Source organism: Mustelus asterias, chromosome 17 (assembly GCF_964213995.1).
Source record: "Mustelus asterias chromosome 17, sMusAst1.hap1.1, whole genome shotgun sequence".
In the NCBI taxonomy this organism is placed as follows: domain Eukaryota; kingdom Metazoa; phylum Chordata; class Chondrichthyes; order Carcharhiniformes; family Triakidae; genus Mustelus; species Mustelus asterias.
The window spans coordinates 11,369,521-11,392,492 of record NC_135817.1 but is presented as its reverse complement, the minus strand read 5'-3'; the positions used below and the strand labels follow the sequence as shown (position 1 = coordinate 11,392,492).

At 45.4% G+C, this 22,972-nt stretch overlaps 1 protein-coding gene across 1 annotated transcript; it reads left to right on the top strand.

Moving 5' to 3' along the window:
* Positions 1-409: 409 nt before the first annotated feature.
* gdf3 (growth differentiation factor 3) lies at positions 410-8,295 on the top strand. The gene is made up of 2 exons (XM_078232109.1): positions 410-521; positions 7,496-8,295. The coding sequence occupies exons 1-2, from the start codon at positions 410-412 to the stop codon at positions 8,293-8,295; spliced, it is 912 nt and encodes a 303-aa protein (XP_078088235.1).
* The last annotated feature ends 14,677 nt before the right edge of the window (positions 8,296-22,972 follow it).

The window sequence follows — 22,972 nt, the reverse complement described above, 5'->3', positions numbered from 1 at the left end:
TTCAGACATTCAGGCCATGGGACACCAGCAGCCAGGATCTGATCTAATTGAGGGAAGGAGGGAGTCTCCCAGTCCCACAATGTGAGGCTGAGCCTGGGAGCTCCCTATTGAAATGGTAATTGCTGAGAGAGAGCTCATTAATCACCAATCAGCAGGGTTGATGATATGCTTCTGGTTTGTAACAGGAGCTGGAACCAGGTCTCTCACTCTTCCTAATCGAGTCTGGGAACCAGCAATGGCTTCTCTGGCTGAATTCACTCTGTGTTTCACAGTGATTTTCTTTTGCTCTGTCGGTGTGTGTGAGCTGCTGGGTGAACAGGTTCAGGAAAAGGCCTTTCTAAAGGCGTTGGGTTTATGGAGCAGGCCCCGGCCCTCTCACTCCAGGCCTGTCCCAGCTCGGTTTTGGAAGATGTTTGAGAGGAGATCCAGTCCCCTCACCCAGGGCGATTCTGAAGCTGACGTGTGCAGGGTGGAGGAGCTGGGGGTGGATGGAGACACCCTCCGTCACCTCCCCAATCTGGGTAAGTGATCCTAACATGGGGCAAGTGTGTGGAGGTTGGGGGAAGTGGACTTGAAACGGTCAGGGTAGCTCTCTTTATCCAGAATGTGGTGCTCATTACCACACAGAATGGCTTGGGTGCATGTTAGAAATACATTTGAGGGGAGGTGATTCATGCATTAGATGTTCTAGTGTATGATTCATAAAAAGCTACCAAGCAGGTCCAACAATAGTTAAGAAGGCAAATTGTATTTTTGCCTTTTATTGCAAAAGGGTTGAAGTTTAAAGATAGGGAGGTTTTGTTGTAATTGTACAGGGTGTTGGTGAGGCCTCACCTGGAATACTATGTAGAGTTTTGGTCCCCTTACCTTAAAAAAGGATATAGTAACATTGGAGGCAGTTCAAAAGAGATTCACCAGGCTAATTCCTGGGATGAGAGGGTTGTCCTTTCAAGAGAGGCTAAATAGTCTGAGTCTGTATTCCTTGGAGGTTAAAAGATTGAGGGGTGACCTTTATTGGAATCATAAAATGACAACAGTGCAGAAGGAGGCATTTGGCCCATTGAGTCTACACTGCCTCTCCACCCACACCTGTACTATCCCCACAATGTTATGCATTTACCCCATTAATTTCCCCTAACCTACACCTCTTGGGGCAGTAAGGGGCAATTTAGCATGGCCAATCCACCTAATCTACAGATCTTTGCATTGTGGGAGGCACCCGGAGGAAACCCAGACGGGGAGAATGTCTGTGTGGAGTTTGCACAATCACCCTAGGCTAGAATCAAACCCAGGTCCCTGGTGCTGTGAGGCTATAATGTGGAGATGCCAGCGTTGAACTGGGGTAAGCACAGTAAGTAGTCTCTCAACACCAGGTTTATTTGATAGCACAAGCTTTTGGAGTGTCGCCCCTTCTTCAGAGTGAAGAACTGCTGTGAGGCAGCAGTGCTAACCACTATGCCACCCTCTAATACACTCTATCGTCGGGCAACCTTCATAGCTCCCTGTCAGGGAATTGTGACAGGCGGAGATAGTAAATAGGAGCTGCCTTGCCTTGCTTTGCTATTTGTTATTCAAACATATAAGATCCTGAGGGGACTTGACAGGATAGATGGTGAGATGTATTCACTAGTAGGAAAGTCTCAAACAAGGGGACATAGCTACAAGAAAAAGAGCAGGTCATTTAAAACTGAGGTGCGAGGAAATTTCTTCTTGCAGAGGGTGATGAATCTCTGGAATACTCTGCCCCAAAGGGTAGTAAAGGCTGGACCATTAGAAGTATTTAAAATGGAGGTGGATAAATATTTGATAGATCGAGGAATAAAGAGCTATGGGGAAATGGCACAGAAAAGGAGTTGAGGCTGGCGTAGATCAGCCATGATTGTATTGAGTGGCATGTCCAGCTTGAGGGGCCTGGTGGCCTACCTCTGCTTCTATTTCTCATGTTCTTGTGGGACTCAATAACATGAGAGAGAACTGAAGAGAGCTGGTAGGAAGCTCATGAGGAGGATAAACGCAGCAGAGTCTTGGAGTTGATGGGGCTGCTTGTATAGATTCTCTCAAACTGTCTGCACAGCAACTAAAACCCTGTCATCCTGTTCGGGGCTGCAGGATGTTCACAGTTCAATTATCTACAGGGGGTCCAAATAATTTGTGAATCTTATTTGTGTCTTTAATTATTGTCACAACTAGTTAGTCCTTTTCTGGGAAACCCCTCTGTTTCCTGGAGTAAGGAGTTGGGGGGGTGCGGGCTATTTGAGGCTGCAGGAACAAAGGGTCCTGGGGGACCCAATGTGCGCACTGAATGTTGCAGGGCAGGTTGAGTGAGTGAGAACAAGTCTCTGGGATCCTAGGCTTTATACATTGCTGAAGTACAATAACAAGTTATGTTAAACCTGTATAAAACATTAGTTCAGCCTCAACTGGAAATTGTGTCTTAATATTGGGCACCATACTTTAGGAAGGATGTGAAGGTACTGAGAGGGTGCAGAAAATGTTTGCAAGGGTGGTCCCAGGGATGTGGAGGTTCTGGGGTTGTGCAGCTTCAGTTACCTAGAAAGTTCAGAGAAGCTGGGACTGTTTTCCTTGGAGAAGAGAAGGCTGACAGAAAATTTGATAGGGGTATTCAAAATCATGAGGTGTTTGGGCAGAGTAAATAGGGAGAAAATATTCCCATTTGTGGAAGGACTGGGAAACAGCTTTTAAAGAGATTGGGAAAAGTATCAGTGACATGAGGGAAATCTTTCTGAATGCAGTGATTATTAGGATCGTGAATGCATTGCCTAAGAGTGTGGGGGGCAGATTCAAACAAGGTTTTCCAAACAGAATTGGATCATTACTAAGAGAAGGAACTTGCTGGTCAAGAGGAAGTAGGGGAGTTGCTCTTTTAGAGGACCAGCACAGATTATCGAGATGAATGGCCTCCTTGGGCAGAGTTTTACCAAAATGTGTCAGATTGTCAGTTTCAGACTGAAATTCAGCAGCAGAGCCGAGTTTTCTCTTCAGATTCTCTGGGGGCATGGTTTATGCCTTCATTCTGCCAGGTTGGGGACTGGAGTGAGCAAGGCCTGGTTCACAGAGATCGGGGCGCCATTTTCATTTAAAAATATACTTTTCTACCCCCTGGCGAACACCAGTGCATTATTCGCCCCCAGTGTGTGCTGTGACCATTCTAGAATTCTGTTCTATGATTCTGGGGGTCAGTCAGTCCAGGGGTCTCCCAGTTTAAGAACATAAGAACTAGGAGCAGGAGTAGGCCATCCAGCCCCTCAAGCCTGCTCCGCCATTCAATAAGATCATGGCTGATCTGATAGTGGGTTCAGTTCCACTTACCCGCCCGCTCCCCATAACCGTTAATTCCCTTAATGGTTAGAAATCTATCTATCTGTGACTTAAACACATTTAACGAGGTAGCCTCTACTGCTTCATTGGGCAGAGAATTCAAAGATTCACTACCCTCTGGGAGAAGAAGTTCCTCCTCAACTCTGTTCTAAATTGACTCCCCCGTATTTTGAGGCTATGCCCCCTAGTTCTTGTTTCCATTGTAAGTGGAAATAACCTCGCTGCTTCTACCCTGTCTAGCCCCTTCATTATCTTGTGTCTCTATAAGGTCACCCCTCAACCTTCTAAACTTGAGTTTAATGTGGAAAAGTGTGAGGTGATTCACTTTGTATTCCTGTTACTCCTTCCAGAGTACTGGGCTAATGGTAAGATACTTGGTAGTGTGGATGAACAGAGGGATCTGGGTGTCCATGTGCATAGATCCCTGAAAGTTGGCACCCAGGTTGATAGGGTTGTTAAGGCGTAGGGTGTGTTAGCTTTTATTGGTAGAGGGATTGAGGTTAGGAGCCAGGAGATCATGTTGCAACTGTACAAAACTCTGGTGCGGCCGCACTTGGAGTATTGCGTACAGTTCTGGTCGCCGCATTATAGGAAGGATGTGGAAGTGTTGGAAAGGGTGCAGAGGAGATTTACCAGGATGTTGCCTGGTATGGTGGGAAAATCGTATGAGGAAAGGCTGAGGGGCTTGAGGTTGTTTTCGTTAGACAGAAGAAGGTTAAGAGGTGACTTAATAGAGGCATACAAGATGATCAGAGGATTAGAAAGGGTGGATAGTGAGAGCCTTTTTCCTCGGATGGTGATGGCTAACACTAAGGGACATAGCTTTAAATTGAGGGGTGAGAGATATAGGACAGATGTTAGAGGTAGGTTCTTTACTCAGAGAGTAGTAAGGGCGTGGAATATCCTGCCTGCAGCAGTAGTAGACTCGTCAACATTAAGAGCATTCAAATGGTTATTGGATAAACATATGGATGATATTGGAATAGTGTAGGTTAGATGGGCTTTAGGTTGGTTTCACTGGTTGGCGCAACATCGAGGGCCGAAGGGCCTGTACTGCGCTGTAATGTTCTATGTAGTACAGGCCCAGTCTACTCGAGATCTCCTCATAAGCTAACCCCCTCATCTCTGGAATCAACCTGGTGAACCTTCTCTGCACCCCCTCCAAGGCTAATATATCCTTTCTTAAATAAGGGGAGCAAAATTGTACACCGTACTCTAGGTGTGGCCTCACCAGTATCCTGTACAGTTGTAGCATAACCTCCCTGCTTTTATACTCCATCCGTCTTGCGATAAAGGCCAACATTCCATCTGCCTTCTTGATTACCTGCTGTACCTGCAAACTGAGTTTTTGTGATTCATGCACAAGGACCCCCAGGTCCCTCTGCACAGTAGCATGTTGTAATTTTTTCACCGTTTAAATAATAGTCCATTTTACTATTATTCCTTCCAAAGTGGATAACCTCACACTTGCCAACTGCCAGATCCTTGCATACTCACTTAGCCTGTCCAAATCTCTCTGCAGACTCTGTGTCCTCCACGCAATTTGCTTTCCCACTCATCTTTGTGTCATCCGCAAACTTTGTTACCCTACACTCGGTCCCCTCCTTCAGGTCGTCTATGTAAATGGTAAATAGTTGAGGCCCCAGCACCGATCCCTGCGGCACGCCACTAGTCACTGATTGCCAACTGGAAAAGCACCCATTTATTCCGACACTCTGCTTTCTGTTAGATCAGATTTGCACTCCATCTGACGAAGGAGCAGTGCTCCGAAAGCTAATGGCATTTGCTACCAAATAAACCTTTGACATAGATGGGATGCAAAGCTGGGCTGAAAAATGGCAGATGGAGTTTAATCCTGATAAATGTGAGGTGATTCATTTTGGTAGGACAAATTTAAATGTGGATTACAGGGTCAAAGGTAGGGTTCTGAAGACTGTGGAGGAACAGCGAGATCTTGGGGTCCATATCCACAGATCTCTAAAGGTTCCCACTCAAGTGAATAGAGCTGTGAAGAAGGCCTATAGTGTGTTGGCTTTTATTAACAGGTGGTTGGAGTCTAAGAGCCGTGGGGTTATGCTGCAACTGTACAGGACCTTGGTGAGACCACATTTGGAATATTGTGTGCAGTTCTGGTCACCTCACTATAAGAAGGCTGTGGAAGCGCTGGAAAGAGTGCAAAGGAGATTTACCAGAATGCTGCCTGGTTTGGAGGGTAGGTCTTATGAGGAAAGGTTGAGGGAGCTAGGGCTGTTCTCTCTGGAGCGGAGGAGGTTTATAAAATGATGAAGGGGATAGATAGAGTGAACGTTCAAAGACTATTTCCTCGGGTGGATGGAGCTATTACAAGGGGGCATAACTATAGGGTTCATGGTGGGAGATATAGGAAGGATGTCCGAGGTAGGTTCTTTACTCAGAGTGGTTGGGGTGTGGAATGGACTGCCTGCAGTGATAGTGGAGTCAGACACTTTAGGAACATTTAAGCGGTTATTGGATGGGCACATGGAGCACACCAGGATGACAGGGAGTGGGATAGCTTGATCTTGGTTTCAGATAAAGCTTGGCACAACATCGTGGGCCGAAGGGCCTGTTCTGTGCTGTACTGTTCTATGTAAACCTGTTGGACTTTAACCTGGTGTTGTTAAAACTCTTATTCTGTTAGATCGCCAATCCACGCTAACACTTTACCTCCAACTCCGCGTACCTTTTATCTTATGCAGCAACCTTTTGTGAGGCACCTTATCGAATGCCTTCTGGAAATCTAAATACACCATATCCACCGGTTCCCCTCTGTCAACCGCACTCGTTATATCCTCAAAAAATTCCAGTAAATTAGTCAAACATGACTTTCCCTTCATGAATCCATGCTGCGTCTGCTTGAATGAACCATTCTTTTCCAGGTGTCCTGCTATTTCTTCCTTAATGATAGATTCCAGCATTTTCCCAACTACGGATGTTAAGCTAACCAGCCTGTAGTTACCTGCCTTTCGTCTACCTCCTTTTTTTTTTTAGACAGTGGTGTTACATTAGCTGTTTTCCAATCAGCTGGCACCTCCCCAGAGTCCAGTGAATTTTGATAAATTACAACTAATGCATTTAAAAGTTGGGAGTTTGCCCAGTCTGTGTTTAGCCTTCACCAATGTAGAGGAGACCACATTGGGAGCAGTGAATACATGGGCCAAATTGAAGAAAGTAAAAGTGAAATGCTGCTTTACCTGAAAGGAGTGTCTGGGGCCTTGAATGGGGAGGAGGTAATCACAGAAAGTGTAACATTGCCCCTTTACATCTTCCCTCCTCACTGTCAAAGGCCTCTACATTGGGGGGACTAAATGCAGACTAGGTGACTGCTTTGTGGAACACCTTCACCCAGTCCAACCTTCCTGTCACTTGCTCTTATGACCACATGTCCGTCCTTGGCTGCAGTGAAGCCCAGCACAAACTGAAGGAGCAGCATCTCATCATCCAATTAGGCATGCTGCAGCCCTCAAGACTCAACCTTGAGTTTGACAGCTTTAGATTTTAACCTTTCTCCTTCATCTGAAACCACCCGTTCCTTTTAATATTCCATACATGTATTGTCTCAATGCAAACCCCGCCCCCCCGCCCCCCTCCCGCTCTCCCACCAGGCCATCTGCCGTTTGTTCTAGAAGTTGTTCCTTCTTCTTGCAGTTTCTGCAGCTCAAACACATTCTCCTTCCTTTCAGTTCTGACGAAGGGTCCAGGACTCAATGTTAACTGTGTTTCTCTCCTGACAAATGCTGGCAGACTTCATAGAATCCCTATAATGCAGAAGGAGGCCATTCAGCCCATCGAGTCCACACCAACGACAATCCCATCCAGTCCCTAACCCCACGCATTTATCCTGCTAATCCCTCTAACCCATGCATCCTGGGACACTAAGGAATAATTTAGCATGGCCAATGCACCTAACCCACACACCTTTTGGAGTGTGGGAGAAAACCGGAGCGCCGGGAGGAAATCCACGTAGACGCAGGGAGAACATGCAAACTGCACACAGATAGCGACCCAAGGCCAGAATTGAACCCAGGTCCCTGGCGCTGTGAGGCAGCAGTGCTAACCACTGTGCCACGTGCTGTGTTTTTTTTCTGGCTTCCTCTGTTCTTGCTCAGATGATCTTTTTGACCTTCCCTTTTGATAGGTGGTCCACTCTCTGGGCTGGGATCCCTGCCTCGGCTGTGCGTGCGGAGACGCCTTTACTTCAACCTGTCGGTGCTGGAAGAAGTGGAGGAGCTCACACTGGCCCAGTTGGAGCTGACCCTCCTCGGAGACCCCTACCCAATCCCTGGAGCAGCAATGACCTGCAACCTGTCCATCTGGAAGGTGGGGGAGAACCCCAGCTTCAGGCAGCAACTCATCGCCTCGCAGTCCTTCCAGAACTTGCACGGCTCCCTCTACTTCGATCTGACTCCGATCACCAGAGCCTGGAGACACCCAAGCCGTAACCAGGGGGCATTCCTGGAGATGGGCAGCTCCTCGATGGGGGATGGACCGGTACCCAGCCCAGCTTGCGCACAGATCGCCCGGGATCTGCGCATCTCCCTGTTGGTGGTCACCTTGAACCGGGAGAAATGCAAAGCATCCAGGAGGAAGAGGAGCTCCTTCCAGCTGCCCCTTGCATTCAGCCGTGTCTGCAAGCGGAGGAGGCTCCACATCCAGTTCAAGGATGTGGGCTGGCAACAATGGATCATCGCCCCCCAGGGTTACATGGCCAACTATTGCCATGGGGAGTGCCCTTACCCCCTGAGTGAGAGCCTGAATGGCACCAACCATGCCATTCTGCAAACACTGGTGCATGCCACTGACCCTGATCACACCCCTCAACCTTGCTGTGTCCCCATTAAGCTCTCCCCTATTTCCATGCTTTATTACGATAACAATGACAACGTGGTTTTGAGACATTACGATGATATGGTGGTAGATGAGTGTGGTTGTAGATAAGATCTTCGTCTGAGTGAAGTTGCTTTTAATTTTTACTAAGTACTGGTCTCTCTTGTTTGGAAATGTTTGTCATCCTTTCCACCCGCCCTCCCCACAATAAATGTTTGCTTTCGAAAAATAATGCTTTTGTTTCTAGGTGAAAGGAGTAACCTTGAATTTAGTCTTAATCTCGAGGCTGATTGAATGACAGACATTTCCAGCTGGCTTCACTGAGTAGTTCTGAGGGCTGAACCTTGCTTGTTTGAATGGGGCAGCACAGTGGTTAGCATTGCTGCCCTCACAGTGCCAGGGTCCCAGGTTCAATTCCCAGCTTGGGTCACTGTCTGTGTGGAGTTCTCCCTGTGTCTGCGTGAGTTTCCTCCGGATGCTCTGGTTTCCTCTCTGTCCAAAGATCTGTGCGTTAGGTGGATTGGCTCTGCTAAATTGCCCCTTAGTGTCAGGTGGCAATACATGGGGTTATGGGGATGGGGCCCGGGTGGGATTGTGGTTGGTGCAGACTCAATGGACACTGTAGGGATTCTATGAATGGACACCTTCAGAGCAGGTTAAGAATATCGTGCATTATCCTGAACACTCGGACATATTTGTCTGTGTTATAATTGTATTTGGAGGTTCATTTTGATTTGGTTTACAATGAATCTTAAAATTAAATTTTGGTCACATTTCTTCTGCATAATGAGTTGAATAGTTCATGTAATGATGTTTGAACAATGCATTGTTCAAAATATAACTCCTGTGCTATGTTGGGGGGGAAGGAAGAGACATTCACAGGGAAATATGTGTGATTAAGGGAATGGGGCCTGGATGGGATTGTTAGTGCAGACTCGATGGGCTGAATGGCTGCCTTCTGCACTGTACAGCTTCTATGATTCAGTGTGGCCAAACCACCTAACTTGCACATCTTTGGAATGTGGGAGGAAATCGGAGCATCCAGAGGAAACCCACGCAGACACGGGGAGAATGAGCAAACTCCACACAGTGACCCCAAGCCAGAATAACATCACTAGGCCATCGCCTAGTGGTATTATCACTAGACAATTTATGTAGAAAATCAGCTCATGTTCTGGGGACCGAGGCTCGAATCCCACCATGGCAGATGGTGGAATTTGAATTCAATAAAATTTCTGGAATTAAGAATCTACTGATGGCCACGAAACCATTGTCGATTGTCGGAAAAACCCATCTGGTTCGCTAATGTCCTTTATGGAAGGAAATCTGCTGTCTGTACCTGATCTGGCTTGCATTTGACGCTAGAGCCACAGCAATGTGGTTGACTCTCAACTGCCCTCCAAGGACAATTAGGGATGGGCAATAAATGCTGGCCCAGCAAATGACGCCCATGTCCCAGGAATGAATAAAAAAAATTGAACCTGTGTCCCTGGCGCTGGGAAGCAGCAGTGCTAACCACTCTGCTGCTGTGCTGTCCATTCAGCCCAGGTTTCATACACAACAATGCTTGAGTCCTATCCAGCTGGCTCATTGCTCTGGCATATTACAGGAACCTGATCATTTTGTGATGCCCTTATGTTATTCATTCAAGAAAAAAACAAGATCTTTATCACGTTCAGCGCCTTTCAAAGTGTAAAAGCAGCATGAAAGGAAGCTAGAACTAGAGGGCACAGCCTCAAAATAAAGGGGGGTCAGTTTAGGACAGAGTTGAGGAGGAACTTCTTCTCTCAGAGGGTGGTGAATCTCTGGAATTCTCTGCCCACTGAAGTGGTGGAGGCTACCTCATTGAATATGTTTAAATCACGGATAGATGGATTCCTGATCGGTAAGGGAATTAGGGGTTATAGGGATCAGGCAGGTAAGTGGAACTGATCCACTTCAGATCAACCATGATCTTATTGAATGGCGGGGCAGACTCGAGGGGCTAGATGGCCTACTCCTGCTCCTATTTCTTATGTTTTTGTTCTTATGAAAGCAGATTCCAATGTTGACTCTCCCTCCAGCTGCTCCGACCCTCTTGCTAGCTGTTGTTCCCTTACCAGGCTTTCAAGTTTAGGACAATGTCACTTTGAGGTTTGTCATTTGAAGCAGCTGAGGTGAGTCACAAGTTCTAATCAAGATCTCCTGACCTGGAAACCTGCACTGCAATGCTACGATTTGAAGGTGGTAGGGAGAATTGATAAGGCTGTTTTTTTAAAAAAAAAACACACACCAGCAGGATCCTTGATTTATTAATCAAGGACTAGAGCACAGAAGCAAGGAACTTCTGTTAAATCTTTATAAATCACTGGGGTTAGGCCTCAATAGGAGTACTATACCCAATTATGGGCACCACCCTTCAGAGAAGATTTATTATATAGTGTCAGGGACGAGGAACGTCAGTTACGTGGAGCGGGTTGCTCTCTTTTGAGCAGAAAAGGTTAGATGGACATTCAAAATTGAGGGTTTTTGTTAGTGCGAAGAGGGAGAATGGTTCCAATTGCAGGAGGATTGGTAACCAGTAGATACAGATTTCAGTTCACTGGCATAAGAATTGTTTTTACATGGTAGGCCATGGCTTCAAAAAAGACACATGTAGTCGAAGCTTTTCATCTTGCACTCATCCAGATTCACGAATACCAATCTAAAGGGAACAACAATTTATACTGCAAGAAAACAGTGTGCTGATTGATTGGCAAGTGGATTCTGATTGGTGGAGGCGCTGCCATGGCGAAGCATTTTTTCAACTCCACAAAAACTTGGGAGACAACTATTCTCTGGTTCATTCCCCAGGGCAATGCCTTGATCAATCTGAGTCAACGGCCTGGTTTGAGTTGAAACAAAAACTTGACAGTTAACTGTTCCCTGGTCCATTCCCCAATGAGGGGCAAAAGTCCCACTCGGCACTTGTTGGTCCCTCCCATAGCGCTTTATGGCTGGTGCTATATATGGAGCTAGCACAGTTTCTGGTATCATTCTGCCCAGGGTTGCCAATCCTCCAGGATTTGCCTAGAATCTCCAGGAATTGAAGGTCAATTTCCAGGACACTACTGTGCGCAATCTTGGAAAGAAATCATTGGGACATTAAAAAATGATTTTCTTTGAACTTTTTACAGATAATATTGTAAATGGGAAGAAAGGGCAATTTGGCTTTGGTCAAGCTTCATCCAATTGGGTAATGAGTCTTTTTGCTTTCCAATTGATGTAGTAGGAAGGTGATATGTCACAAGGGTGGATGTGTTGACCGACTAATGGCTGGAGCATCGGGGTGAGTCATGTGATAATGTAAATGAGGATGGAAATGCGTTTGAGGCGGTTCAGATAAAGTTTTTGAGGTTGATGCCTGGAATGAGTGGGTTGTCTTTTGAGGAAAGGCTGGGTTTGTCTCCACTAAAGTCTAGAAGAATGAGGGGTGACTTGATTGAAGTCTATAACATCCTGAATGGTCTTGACAAAGTGGACGTTGAAAGGATGTTTTCTCTTGTGGATGAGTCCAGAACTAGGGCGGCACTGTTTTAAAATTAGGGGTCTCCCTTGTAGTGATGTGGAGAATTTTTTCTTCGGGGGTTGAGAGGCTTTGGAACTCCCTGCCTCAGAAGGGGGAAGGTCGATCATTGAATATTTTTAAGTGGAGGTAGATTCTTGTTAGGCAAGGGAATCAAAAGGTTATTGGGGGTAGTGGGGAATATAGAACTCAAAACACACATAGATCTGCCATGATCTTGTTATGTCAAGGGGCCAGATAGTCTACTGCTCCTAGTTATAATAGGGGGGGATTGGCAAGTAACTGACAGACAACGATTACTGTCAAAGAGATCATTTTTAGTGCAATGAGCTGGCTAAACATTTGTAGAATCTGTGGGGTTGCATTGTGCAGTACAGGGTAGCCTGATGACCAACTCTTCTGAAACAAAATGAGGAACACTTTGACCGTGGGACCATGAAGGAGGGTGCTGCTAACCGAGAGCAGGTGGGCTTGGTAAGTGTGAGAGCTGTGGGGAACTTGAGTTGGTGAGGAAGTCGAGACCATAAAGGCGAGAGAGTGGAGGTGTTAAAATCAACTGAAACTGAACTTATCTCGTTGAGTCACATGTCTCTACCGGCCGACACACTCACTTGCAGTCTCGCTCTAGTTACTCAAACTCAACCCGTAGACTCCCAGGATCAGTCTCCCACAGGCTGTCCTAGAAATACAGGACAGAAGTTGCCCCTTAAGGGATAAGCAGTCAAGATAAGGGGCAATCCCTTGAGAGTTGGTCTCCCTGGTTCTGGGCTTCACCATGTTGGAAAGAAAGCGAGGTTTCAGAAATGGTGCTGCTCCACATTCTCCTAGAATGAGAAAAAATTGAAAATGGAATCTAATTTTGTTAAAAGGACGCAGAACAGGGTTGATATGTTAGCGAATGTTTAAATTGTAAAAGAATGGGGCAGGGTAGAAACAGTACTTGGTCTTTAATTTTTAAAAGATCTAGGGTGGCACAGTAGTTAGCACTGTTGCCTCACAGCACCAGAGACCCGGGGTCAATTCCGGCCTTGGATCAATGTGTGGAGTCTGCACATTCTCATGGGTTTCCTCCGGGTGCTCCGGTTTCCCCCCTCAGTCCAAAGCTGTGCAGTTAGGTGGATTGGCCATCCTAAATTGCCCCTTTGTGTCCAAAGATAGTGTCAGGGGGATTAGCAGGGTAAATGCGAAGGGTTACGGGGATAGGGCCTGGGTATGATGATCTTGGAGAGTCAGTGCAGATTTGATAGACTGAGTGGCCTCCTTCTGCACTAGAGATTCTATTCATTGCAAATATAGACTGTGGAGCCACAGATGCATAATGGGATTGGTTTTGCAAGAGAGGAAGTGAAACAGAGTATGAGGCTTGTGGAGGTCACTTTCAGGGTTAGTAATTGAGATAAAAACTACATAAACATTCAAGGTTAGATTGTTGTGTGGATGAAGGACAAGGGAATGAAGGAATATGGGTACAAGTTGCGTCAATGTGATCTGGACTATTTGCTCGTGTGGATGGTCAATGCTGGCACAGACTAATTAAGGAATATGCTGGGGTGTAATAGGCTGAGGCCATTACAGCATGAGCAGCTAGCTCGGAGTGAATTCAGGAACTTTATACGAGGTGATGGAACGATCCTCACTCCAACCTACACTTACTGGAGGCACACACACACACAAGGAGAGACACACACACACACATGGAGAGAGACACACACACGGAGAGAGACACACACACACACTGAGAGACACCACGTTCCACCCACATGCACAATGGTGAAGCTACTTGTATGCCAAACAGTGGAATCAGCATGTGATGGACAGAGTTACGTGATCCCACAACCAATTCCTGTCATGAATGGCGATGGACAATTAAATTAATTACAGAAAGAGGATATATATATATATATATATATCTCCCCAGCACATCAGTGCAAAGACCAAGGCATATTTATAGCCATCTTCAGCTAGAAGTACTGAGTGGATGATCCATCTTGGCCTCCTCCGAAGGGCCCCAGCATCACAGATCTGAGTCTTCAGCCAATTTGATTCATTCCACATGATACCAACAAACAGCTGAAGATAGTGCAATGGCTATGGGACTTGACAATGATAGTACTGAAGACTTGTGTTCCAGAACTTGCTGCACCCCTAGCCAAGCTGTTATAGTACAGCTACAACACTGGCATTTGTCTGACAATGTGGAAAATTTTCCAGCCCTGTACACAAGAAGTATAAATCCAACCCGGCCAATTACTGCCCCATCAGTCTTCTCTGGATCATCAGTAAAAATGATGGAAGAGGTCATTGACAGTGCTATCAAGTGGCACTTCCTCAGCAAAAACCTGCTCATGGATGCTCAGTTTGGGTTCTGCCTGTGCCATTCAGCTCCTGACCTCATTACAGCTTTGGTTCAAACATAGACAAAAGTGCTGAACACCAGAGGTGAGGTGAGAGTCATTGCCCTTGAGTTTGAGGCAGCATTTGACCAAGTATGGCATCAAGGAAACCTAGCAAAACTGGAGTCAATGGGGATTGGGGGGAAATTCTCTGCTGATTGCAGTCATACCTGGCACAAAGGAAGATGGTTATGATTGTTGGAAGTTAATTATCTCATCCCTGAGACATCGCTGCAGGAGTTCCTCAGGGTAGTGGCCTAGGCCCCACCATCTTCAGTTGTTCCATCATTGATCTTCCCCTCATCAAGTTCAGAAGTGGAGATGTTCACTGATGATTGCACAATGTTCAGCACCATTCGCAACTCCAGATGCTAAAGCAGTCCGTGCTGATATGTAGCAAGACCTGGACACTGTTCAGACTTGGCTTGCTATGTGGTGAGCAACATTTGCACCACACAAGTGCCAGGCAATGACCAAATTCAACAAGAGAGAATCCATACATCCGTCCTTGACATTATCATCGCTGAATCCACCACTATTGACACCCTGGGGGTTCCTATTGACCAGAAACTGAACTGGATCAGCCATATAAATATTGTGGCTACAAATCAGGTCAGAGGCCAGGAATCCTGCAGCGGGTATCTCACCTCTTGACTCCCCAAAACTCCCAGGATGTCAATAGTGGTGGATTCAGCGATGATAAGGTCAAGGACAGATGCATGGATTCTCTTTTGTTGAATTTGGTCATTGCCTGGCACTTGTGTGGTGCAAATGTTGCTCACCACATAGCAAGCCAAGGCTGAACAGTGTCCAGATCATGCTACATATCGGCACGGACTGCTTTAGCATCTGGAGTTGTGACTAGTGCTGAACATTGTGCAATCATCTGTCCACCATCTTCAGGGCCTGCCAAGAATTCCCAACATTTTCTGTTTTTATTTCAGTTGTCCTGCATCTGCAGTGTTTTGCCTTTGTATCAATTCAAAGTGGTTCTCGGAATATTATAGTTGGGAAAACTGTGGAATAATGCCTGTTGGTGGGATTTTCGAAGTGGCTGGGTAACGTCAGAATTTTCAGACAGTACAAGGCTCATGAAGCCAGTGTCTCAGTTTAAAGATGTAACCTTTATTTTGACCAGCAGCCACTAGGAGAAATCACCAAAGGGTTGAGGCAGCTCCCGAGATGGAACAGCTAAACCTCCAATGAATTCTATCGAATACAATTCAAAACAGATCAATTATAGATTTTCTTATCAATTATTCCCGCCTTTCATTAGTTTTGAATCAATCATCTTCAATATACATAAATTAACAATAATACCTGTCATATACATTCGCCAATCACATCTTACAATGCCATTATGCCAGAAGGTATTGGTCCTTCGATCTGGACGCTAACTCTTGTCCTGGCTAACCCCACTTCCTCTGTTGCCTAGTAACCTCAGAGGCTAGCCACAAAGTTCAAAGTGAACATTCCCATAAGTTTCCCTACAGGTCACTGCCAAACCAGGTTAACACATGACTCCACATCCGGGGCATGCATCCATCTTATCTGGACAGTGAATAAACCCTATTCATGAAGTTTGATTAAGTGTTCTGAATGTTCTTACCATTAGAAACTCTGCTGATAAAAACAACCATATTTATAAGGTTTCAGTATTACCTTAGAATATGGCCTTGTCCTAATGCCTTTTACCATGATGCTTTGCAGCAATTTTCCTTTGGCTGAAGTGAATAATGATTCTTGAAAATACATCAATACGTTCAAAATATCAGCATGTGTTTTCAAATCATAGTCACTTGTTTAAATATCTTACTGCATTTCATATGTGTAAAATGCTTTCTTATTAGATTATAAGTCTGTTTTGATCATAGATCATAGAATCCTACAGTGCAAAAGGAGACCATTCGGCCCTTCGAGTCTGCACCGACCACAATCACACCCAGGCCCTATCCCCACAACCCTCTGACACTAAGGGGCAATTTAACATGGCCAATCAATCTAACTCTCACATGTTTGGAGTGTGGGAGGAAACCGGAGCACCCGGAGGAAACCCATGCAGTCAAGGAGAGAACGTGCCAACTCCAGACAGACAGTGACCCAAGCCGGGAACTGAACCCGGGTCCCTGGTGCTGTGAGGCAGCAGAGCTAACCACTGTACCACATTGCCTCCATTAAAGTCATTTAACTCCATGCTGGTAGTTCTGTCAGTGTCTTAATGTTTAATGGTTTAAAAATCTTTACTATCTTAATCTTAAAAATCTTAACCTATTAGAATTTCTCCCCTTACAATGCCAAAATCAAACGACAGCTAAAATTATGATCTACAAATAGACAACATCAAAACTTCATTAAGCAACAGCAAATCCTCCATTAATGAGGAACATTTAAAACATAGAAACTAGAAGCAGGAGACGGCCATTCGGCCCTTCGAGCCTGCTTCGCCATTCATTGTGATCATGAGCAACAAAGCACTAAATGCAAATTAACTGCAGAGCACCAAGACACTAGGATTGGAGTTGTGAGATAGCAACCAGTGGAGATTTGATGGGCTGCTAATTCAATGGGTGGAATCCTGTTGAGGCGTTGAGGTCTTGTCTACCAGCTGGAGGCAGCGAGAGACCACCCACACTGCCTGTTTCCAGGAAGGCCCCCTGAACCACAAGCTAATCAGGCATAGCTTGACCTTCCTCTCAGTGATGCCCATTTCCCATGAATGAATTTTTAAAAAAATCATAAGTTTACCAAAAGAGACATTTTTCTTACCGGAGAATTACTAGTCTCGACAAAGGTGATCCTGAGGAGAAAAAAAAACTTGTTTTACTCCTTGTTGCCAATGTAATAATCTCGCCAAGAAGAGATCTATTGACGATTCCCCCATGGTTATCATATCAGGTAGGAAAGTAAATTGTCAAGAGGAGGTAGACAATCTGCAAAGGGCATTAGATAGGTTAAGTGAATGGGCAAAAATTTGGCAGATGGAGTATAATGTAGGAAAATTTGAACCTGTCCATTTTGGCAGGAAGAACAGAAAAGCAGTATATTATTTAAATAGAGAGAGATTGCAGAACTCAGTGGTATAGAAGGATCTAGGTATGCTGGTACATGAATCAGAAGTAGCTAATCTACATATACAGCAAGTGATTAGTCAGGCAAATGGAATGTAGGCATTTATTGCTAGAGGAATGGAATATAAAAGTAGGGGAGCTTTACTGCAGCTGTACGGGGCCTTGGTGAGACCACATCTCAAGTGCTGTGTACAGTTATGGTCGCTTTATTTGGAAAAGGATATAATTACGTTAGACACAGCTCAGAGAAGGTTCATTCTCCTCATTCCAAGGATGACAGGCTTATCTTATGAGGGAAGGTTGAACAGGTTGGGCCTTTACCCACAGCAGTTTAGAAGAATGAGAGATCATGTTATTGAAACATATAAGATCCTGAGGGGATTTGATAGGGTAGATACTGGGAGGAGGATTCCACTTGTAAGAATCTAGAACCAGGGACATAGTTCAAGAAAAAGAGATCTTGCTTTTAAGATGGTTTTGGGGAGAATTTCCTTCTCTCAGAAGATTGTTAGTCTGTGGAAGTCTCTTATCCAGAGATCAAAGGAGGCTGGGTCATTAAATATATTCAAGGCTAAGTTAGATAGATTTTTGATCGACAAGGGGATTGAGGGTTATGGGGGGGGAGGCAGGAAAGTGGAGTTAAGACCACACTCAAATCAGCTGTGATCTGATCAGATGGCAGAGCAGACTGAAAAGGCCGAATAGCCTATTCCTGCTCTTAAGCCCTATGTTTCCAAAGTTCTTTGAGCTTTCCTGCTTGTGTCTTTTGAGTCCAAACAAAATCTCCCGAATTTAAGGTATATTTACTACTTTAAATTCCAGCTTCGAGCTGAAAACGAATCAAGTCTGCAAATTTAAATGAACTAAATAAACTTTTAAATGGAGATTGGTCTTACCATTGTCCATTGCAGATTAAGAGCAGAATAGAGGATTCCAGCTGGGATCTTGGGACAAATGGAGCATTGGTTCAAAATGAGGTAGATACATCATTGAAACAAAAGTCTGTGGTGTGTAACTGTTGTCTTCAATGATTGGGTGTCTTCAGGGTCAACTCTGACTGGACATATTCCGAGTGCTGTCATCACATACATAGCAACATATATAGAAGATAAAAGCAGGAGTAGGCCATTTGAGCCTGCTCCGTCATTCTCATGATCATGGCTGACCATCAAATTCAATATCCTCATCCCCCCTTTTCCCCATATCCCTTGATTCCCTTTAGCCCCAAGAGCTACGACTAATTTCTTCTTGAAATCACACGACACTTTGGCCTCAACTACTTTCTATGGTAGCGAATTCTACAGATTCACCACTCTCTGGGTGAAGAAATTTCTCCTCATCTCAGTCCTAAAAGGTTTACCCCCTTATCCTCAAACTTTGACACCAATTCTGGACTCCCCCACCATTGGGAATATCCTTTCTGAATCTACCTTGTCTAATCCTGAGATTTCCTCTCACTGTTCTGAACTCCAATGAATATAATCCTAACCGACTTAACCTCTCCCCATATGACCGTCCTGCCATCCCAGGAATCAGCCTGGTAAACCTTTGCTGTACTCCCTCAATAGCAAAAACATCCTTCCTCAGATAAGGACAACAAAACTGCACACAATATTCTAGGTGTGGCATCACCAACACCCTAAACAATTGCAGTAAAACATCCCTATTCCTATACTCAAATCCTCTCGCTGTGAAAGCCAACATACCATTTGCCGCCTTCACTGCCTGCTGTACCTTCACCAACTGATCCACGAGGTCACCAAGGTCTCACTGAGTATCTATGTCTCTCAATTTACACAGTAAGGAGTCTAACAACACCAGGTTAAAGTCCAACAGGTTTATTTGGTAGCAAACGCCACTAGCATTCGGAGCGCTGCTCCTTCGTCAGGTGAGTGGGAGTGGGACGAAGGAATTGACGAAGGAGCAGCGCTCCGAATGCTGGTGGTGTTTGCTACCTAATAAACCTGTTGGACTTTAACCTGGTGTTGTTAGACTCCTTACTGTGTTTACCCCAGTCCAACGCCGGCATTTCCACATCTCAATTTACACCCATTCAAATAATAATCTGCCTTCCTATTATTGATACCAAAATGGATAACCTCACATTTATCCACATTATACTACATCTGTCATGCCCACACACTCAGCCTGTCTAAATCACATTGAAGCATCTCAGTATCCTCCTCACAGCTCACCCTCCCACCGAACTTTGTATCATCTGCAAATTTGGAGATAATACGTTTAGTTCTCTCTTCCAAATCATTAATATATAATGTGAACAATTGTGGTCCTAGCGGTACCCCACTAGTTACTGCCTTCCAATCAGAAAAAGACCCATTTATTCCAACTTTTTGCTTCCTGTCTGCTAACCAGCTTTCTATTCATCTCAAGACACTACCTGCAATCCCATGTGCATTAACTTTGCAGAGTACTCTGTGATGTGAGACTTTGTCGAAAGCCCTCTGAAAGTCTAAATAAACCACATCTACCGGTTCTCCCCGGTCAACTCTAATAGTTACATCATCAAAGAATTCCAATAGATTCATCAAGCATGATTTCACTTTTGTAAATCCATGCTGACTTTGTCTGATTATACCATTGCTTTCCAAATGCTGTGCTATGAAATCCTTGATAATAGACTTTAGCAACTTCCCCAGTACTGGCGTCAGGCTCACTGGTCTATATAAATTAACATTACTGTGAATAGTCCCCGGTTTTCTCTCTACCTCCCCTTTTTGAATAGTGGGCTTACATTAGCTACCCTCCAATCTGTAGGAACCAGTCCAGAGTCCAAAGAATTTTGGAAAATTACCACCAATGCATCTACTATTTCTAGAGCCACTTCCTTAAGTACTCTGGGATGAAGATTATCAGGTGCTGGAGATTTGTCCACCTTCAATTCCATCAATTTCCCCAAAACCATTTCTCTACTGATTTTCTTCAACTCCTCGCTAAAACATGATTTTTGATCTTCAAGTCCAGATTCTTCCTTGGTCACCCAGAGGATGCATCATCACAGAGCCCTACCTACCCAAGACTTTGCGACGTGTCCTGGTTTTGACTTTTGAGAAAGCAGGGCACCCTAATCATTTTCATTCTTTGGGTAAAGAAATTTCTGCTGAATTTCTATGGCATTTCTTAGCAATTCTTTATATTAATGGCCTCCAATAGCTTCAACTTTGCCCCTGCCTCAGCTCTTCAGCAATGTAATGCTTACATTTAAAATGTATTTGTTCACAGGATGTGGGCATCATTGGTTCAGCCAGCATTTAGTGCCCATCCCTAACTGCCCTTGGGTAGGTGGTGATGAGCTGTCCTTCTTCAATCACTGCAGTCCATGTAGTGTGGGTACACCCAGTGCTATTAGAGAGTTCAGGAATTTGACCCAGCGACAGAGTGCATGATGGTTAAGTTTACTTGACTAGTAAACTCGAGCCTGTGGATTTTTAAAATTCATCTATGGGATGTGAGTCACTGGCTAGACCAGCATTTGTTGCCCATCCATAATTGCCCTAAAGAAGGTGGTGGTGAGCTGTTTTCTTGAACTGTTGTCGTTCTTGTGTGTAGGTAAACCCACTATGCTGTTAGGGAGAGTGTTCCAGGATTTTGACCCAGTGACAGTGAAGGAATGGTGATATATTTCCAAGTCAGGATGGTGAGTGACTTGGACAGAAACCACCAGGTAGTGTTGTTCCCAGATATCTGCTGCTGTTGTCCTTCTAGATGGTAGTGATCAAGGGTTTAGAAGGTGCTGCCTAAGGAGCCTTGGTGAATTCCTCCAGTGCATATTGTGGATGGTACACACTGCTGCCACTGTGCATCGGTGGTGCAAGGAGTGAATGTTTGTGAAAGGGATACCAATCAAGCAGGTTGGGTTTGGAAGGTGCTGGTTTGGTGAATTCTTGCACGTGCATCTTGTAGATGGTACACACAGCTCGGCGGTGGACGGAGTGAATGTTGGTGGATCAGGTAGCAGTCAAGTGGACAGCTTTGTTCTGGATGGTGTTGAGCTTGAGTGTTGATGGAACTGCACTCATCCAGGCAAGTGCAGAATATTCTATCACACTCCTGACTTGTGGATGGTAGTCATGATGTGGAGATGCTGGCGTTGGACTGGGGTAAACACAGTAAGAAGTTTAACAACACCAGGTTAAAGTCCAACAGGTTTATTCGGCAGCAAAAGCCACACAAGCATTTGGAGCTCCAAGCCCCTTCTTCAAGTGAGTGGGAATTCTGTTCACAAACAGGGCATATAAAGACACAGACTCAATTTACATGAATAATGGTTGGAATGCGAATACTTACAGCTAATCAAGTCTTTAAGAAACAAACAACGCGAGTGGAGAGAGCATCAAGACAGGCTAAAAAGATGTGTATTGTCTCCAGACAAGACAGCCAGTGAAACTCTGCAGGTCCAGGCAACTGTGGGGGTTACAAATAGTGTGACATGAATCCAATATCCCGGTTGAGGCCATCCTCGTGTGTGCGGAACTTGGCTATCAGTTTCTGCTCAGCGACTCTGTGCCGTCGTGTGTCGCGAAGGCCGCCTTGGAGAACGCTTACCTGAATATCAGAGGCCGAATGCCCGTGACCGCTGAAGTGTTCCCAACAGGAAGAGAACACTCTTGCCTGGTGATTGTCGAGCGGTGTTCGTTCATCCGTTGTCGCAGCGTCTGCATAGTTTCCCCAATGTACCATGCCTCGGGACATCCTTTCCTGCAGCGTATCAGGTAGACAACGTTGGCCGAGTTGCAAGAGTATATACCGTGTACCTGGTGGATGGTGTTCTCACGTGAGATGATGGCATCTGTGTCGATGTCATTGGGGAAACTATGCAGATGCTGCGACAACAGATGAATTAACACCGCTCGACAATCACCAGGCAAGACTGTTCTCTTCCTGTTGGGGAGCACTTCAGCGATCACGGGCATTCGGCCTCTGATATTCAGGTAAGCGTTCTCCAAGGCGGCCTTCGCGACACACGACGGCACAGAGTCGCTGAGCAGAAACTGATAGCCAAGTTCCGCACACACGAGGACGGCCTCAACCGGGATATTGGGTTCATGTCACACTATTTGTTAGCACTGCTGCTTCACAGCTCCAGGGACCCGGGTTCGATTCCCGGCTTGTGTCAGTCTGTGTGGAGTTTGCACATTCTCCTCGTGTCTGCGTGGGTTTCCTCCGGGTGCTCCGGTTTCCTCCCACAGTCCAAAGATGTGCGGGTTAGGTTGATTGGCCAGGTTAAAAATTGCCCTTAGGGTCCTGAAATGTGTAGGTTAGAGGGATTAGTGGATAAATATATAGGGATATGGGGGTAGGGCCTGGGTGGGATTATGGTCGGTGCAGACTCGATGGGCCGAATGGCCTCTTTCTGTACTGTAGGGTTTCTATGATTTGTAACCCTCACAGTTACCTGGACCTGCAGAGTTTCACTGGCTGTCTTGTCTGGAGACGATACACATCTTTTTAGCCTGTCTTGATGCTCTCTCCACTCACGTTGTTTGTTTCTTAAAGACTTGATTAGCTGTAAGTACTCGCATTCCAACCATTATTCTGTAAATTGAGTCTGTGTCTTTATATACTCTGTTTGTGAACAGAATTCCCACTCACTTGAAGAAGGGGCTTGGAGCTCCGAAAGCTTGTGTGGCTTTTGCTACCAAATAAACCTGTTGGACTTTAACCTGGTGTTGTTAAACTTCTTACTGTGGATGGTAGACTGACTTTGAGGAGTTAGGAGGTGAGTTACTCGCAGCAGGATTCAGAGCCTCTGACCTGCTCGAGCA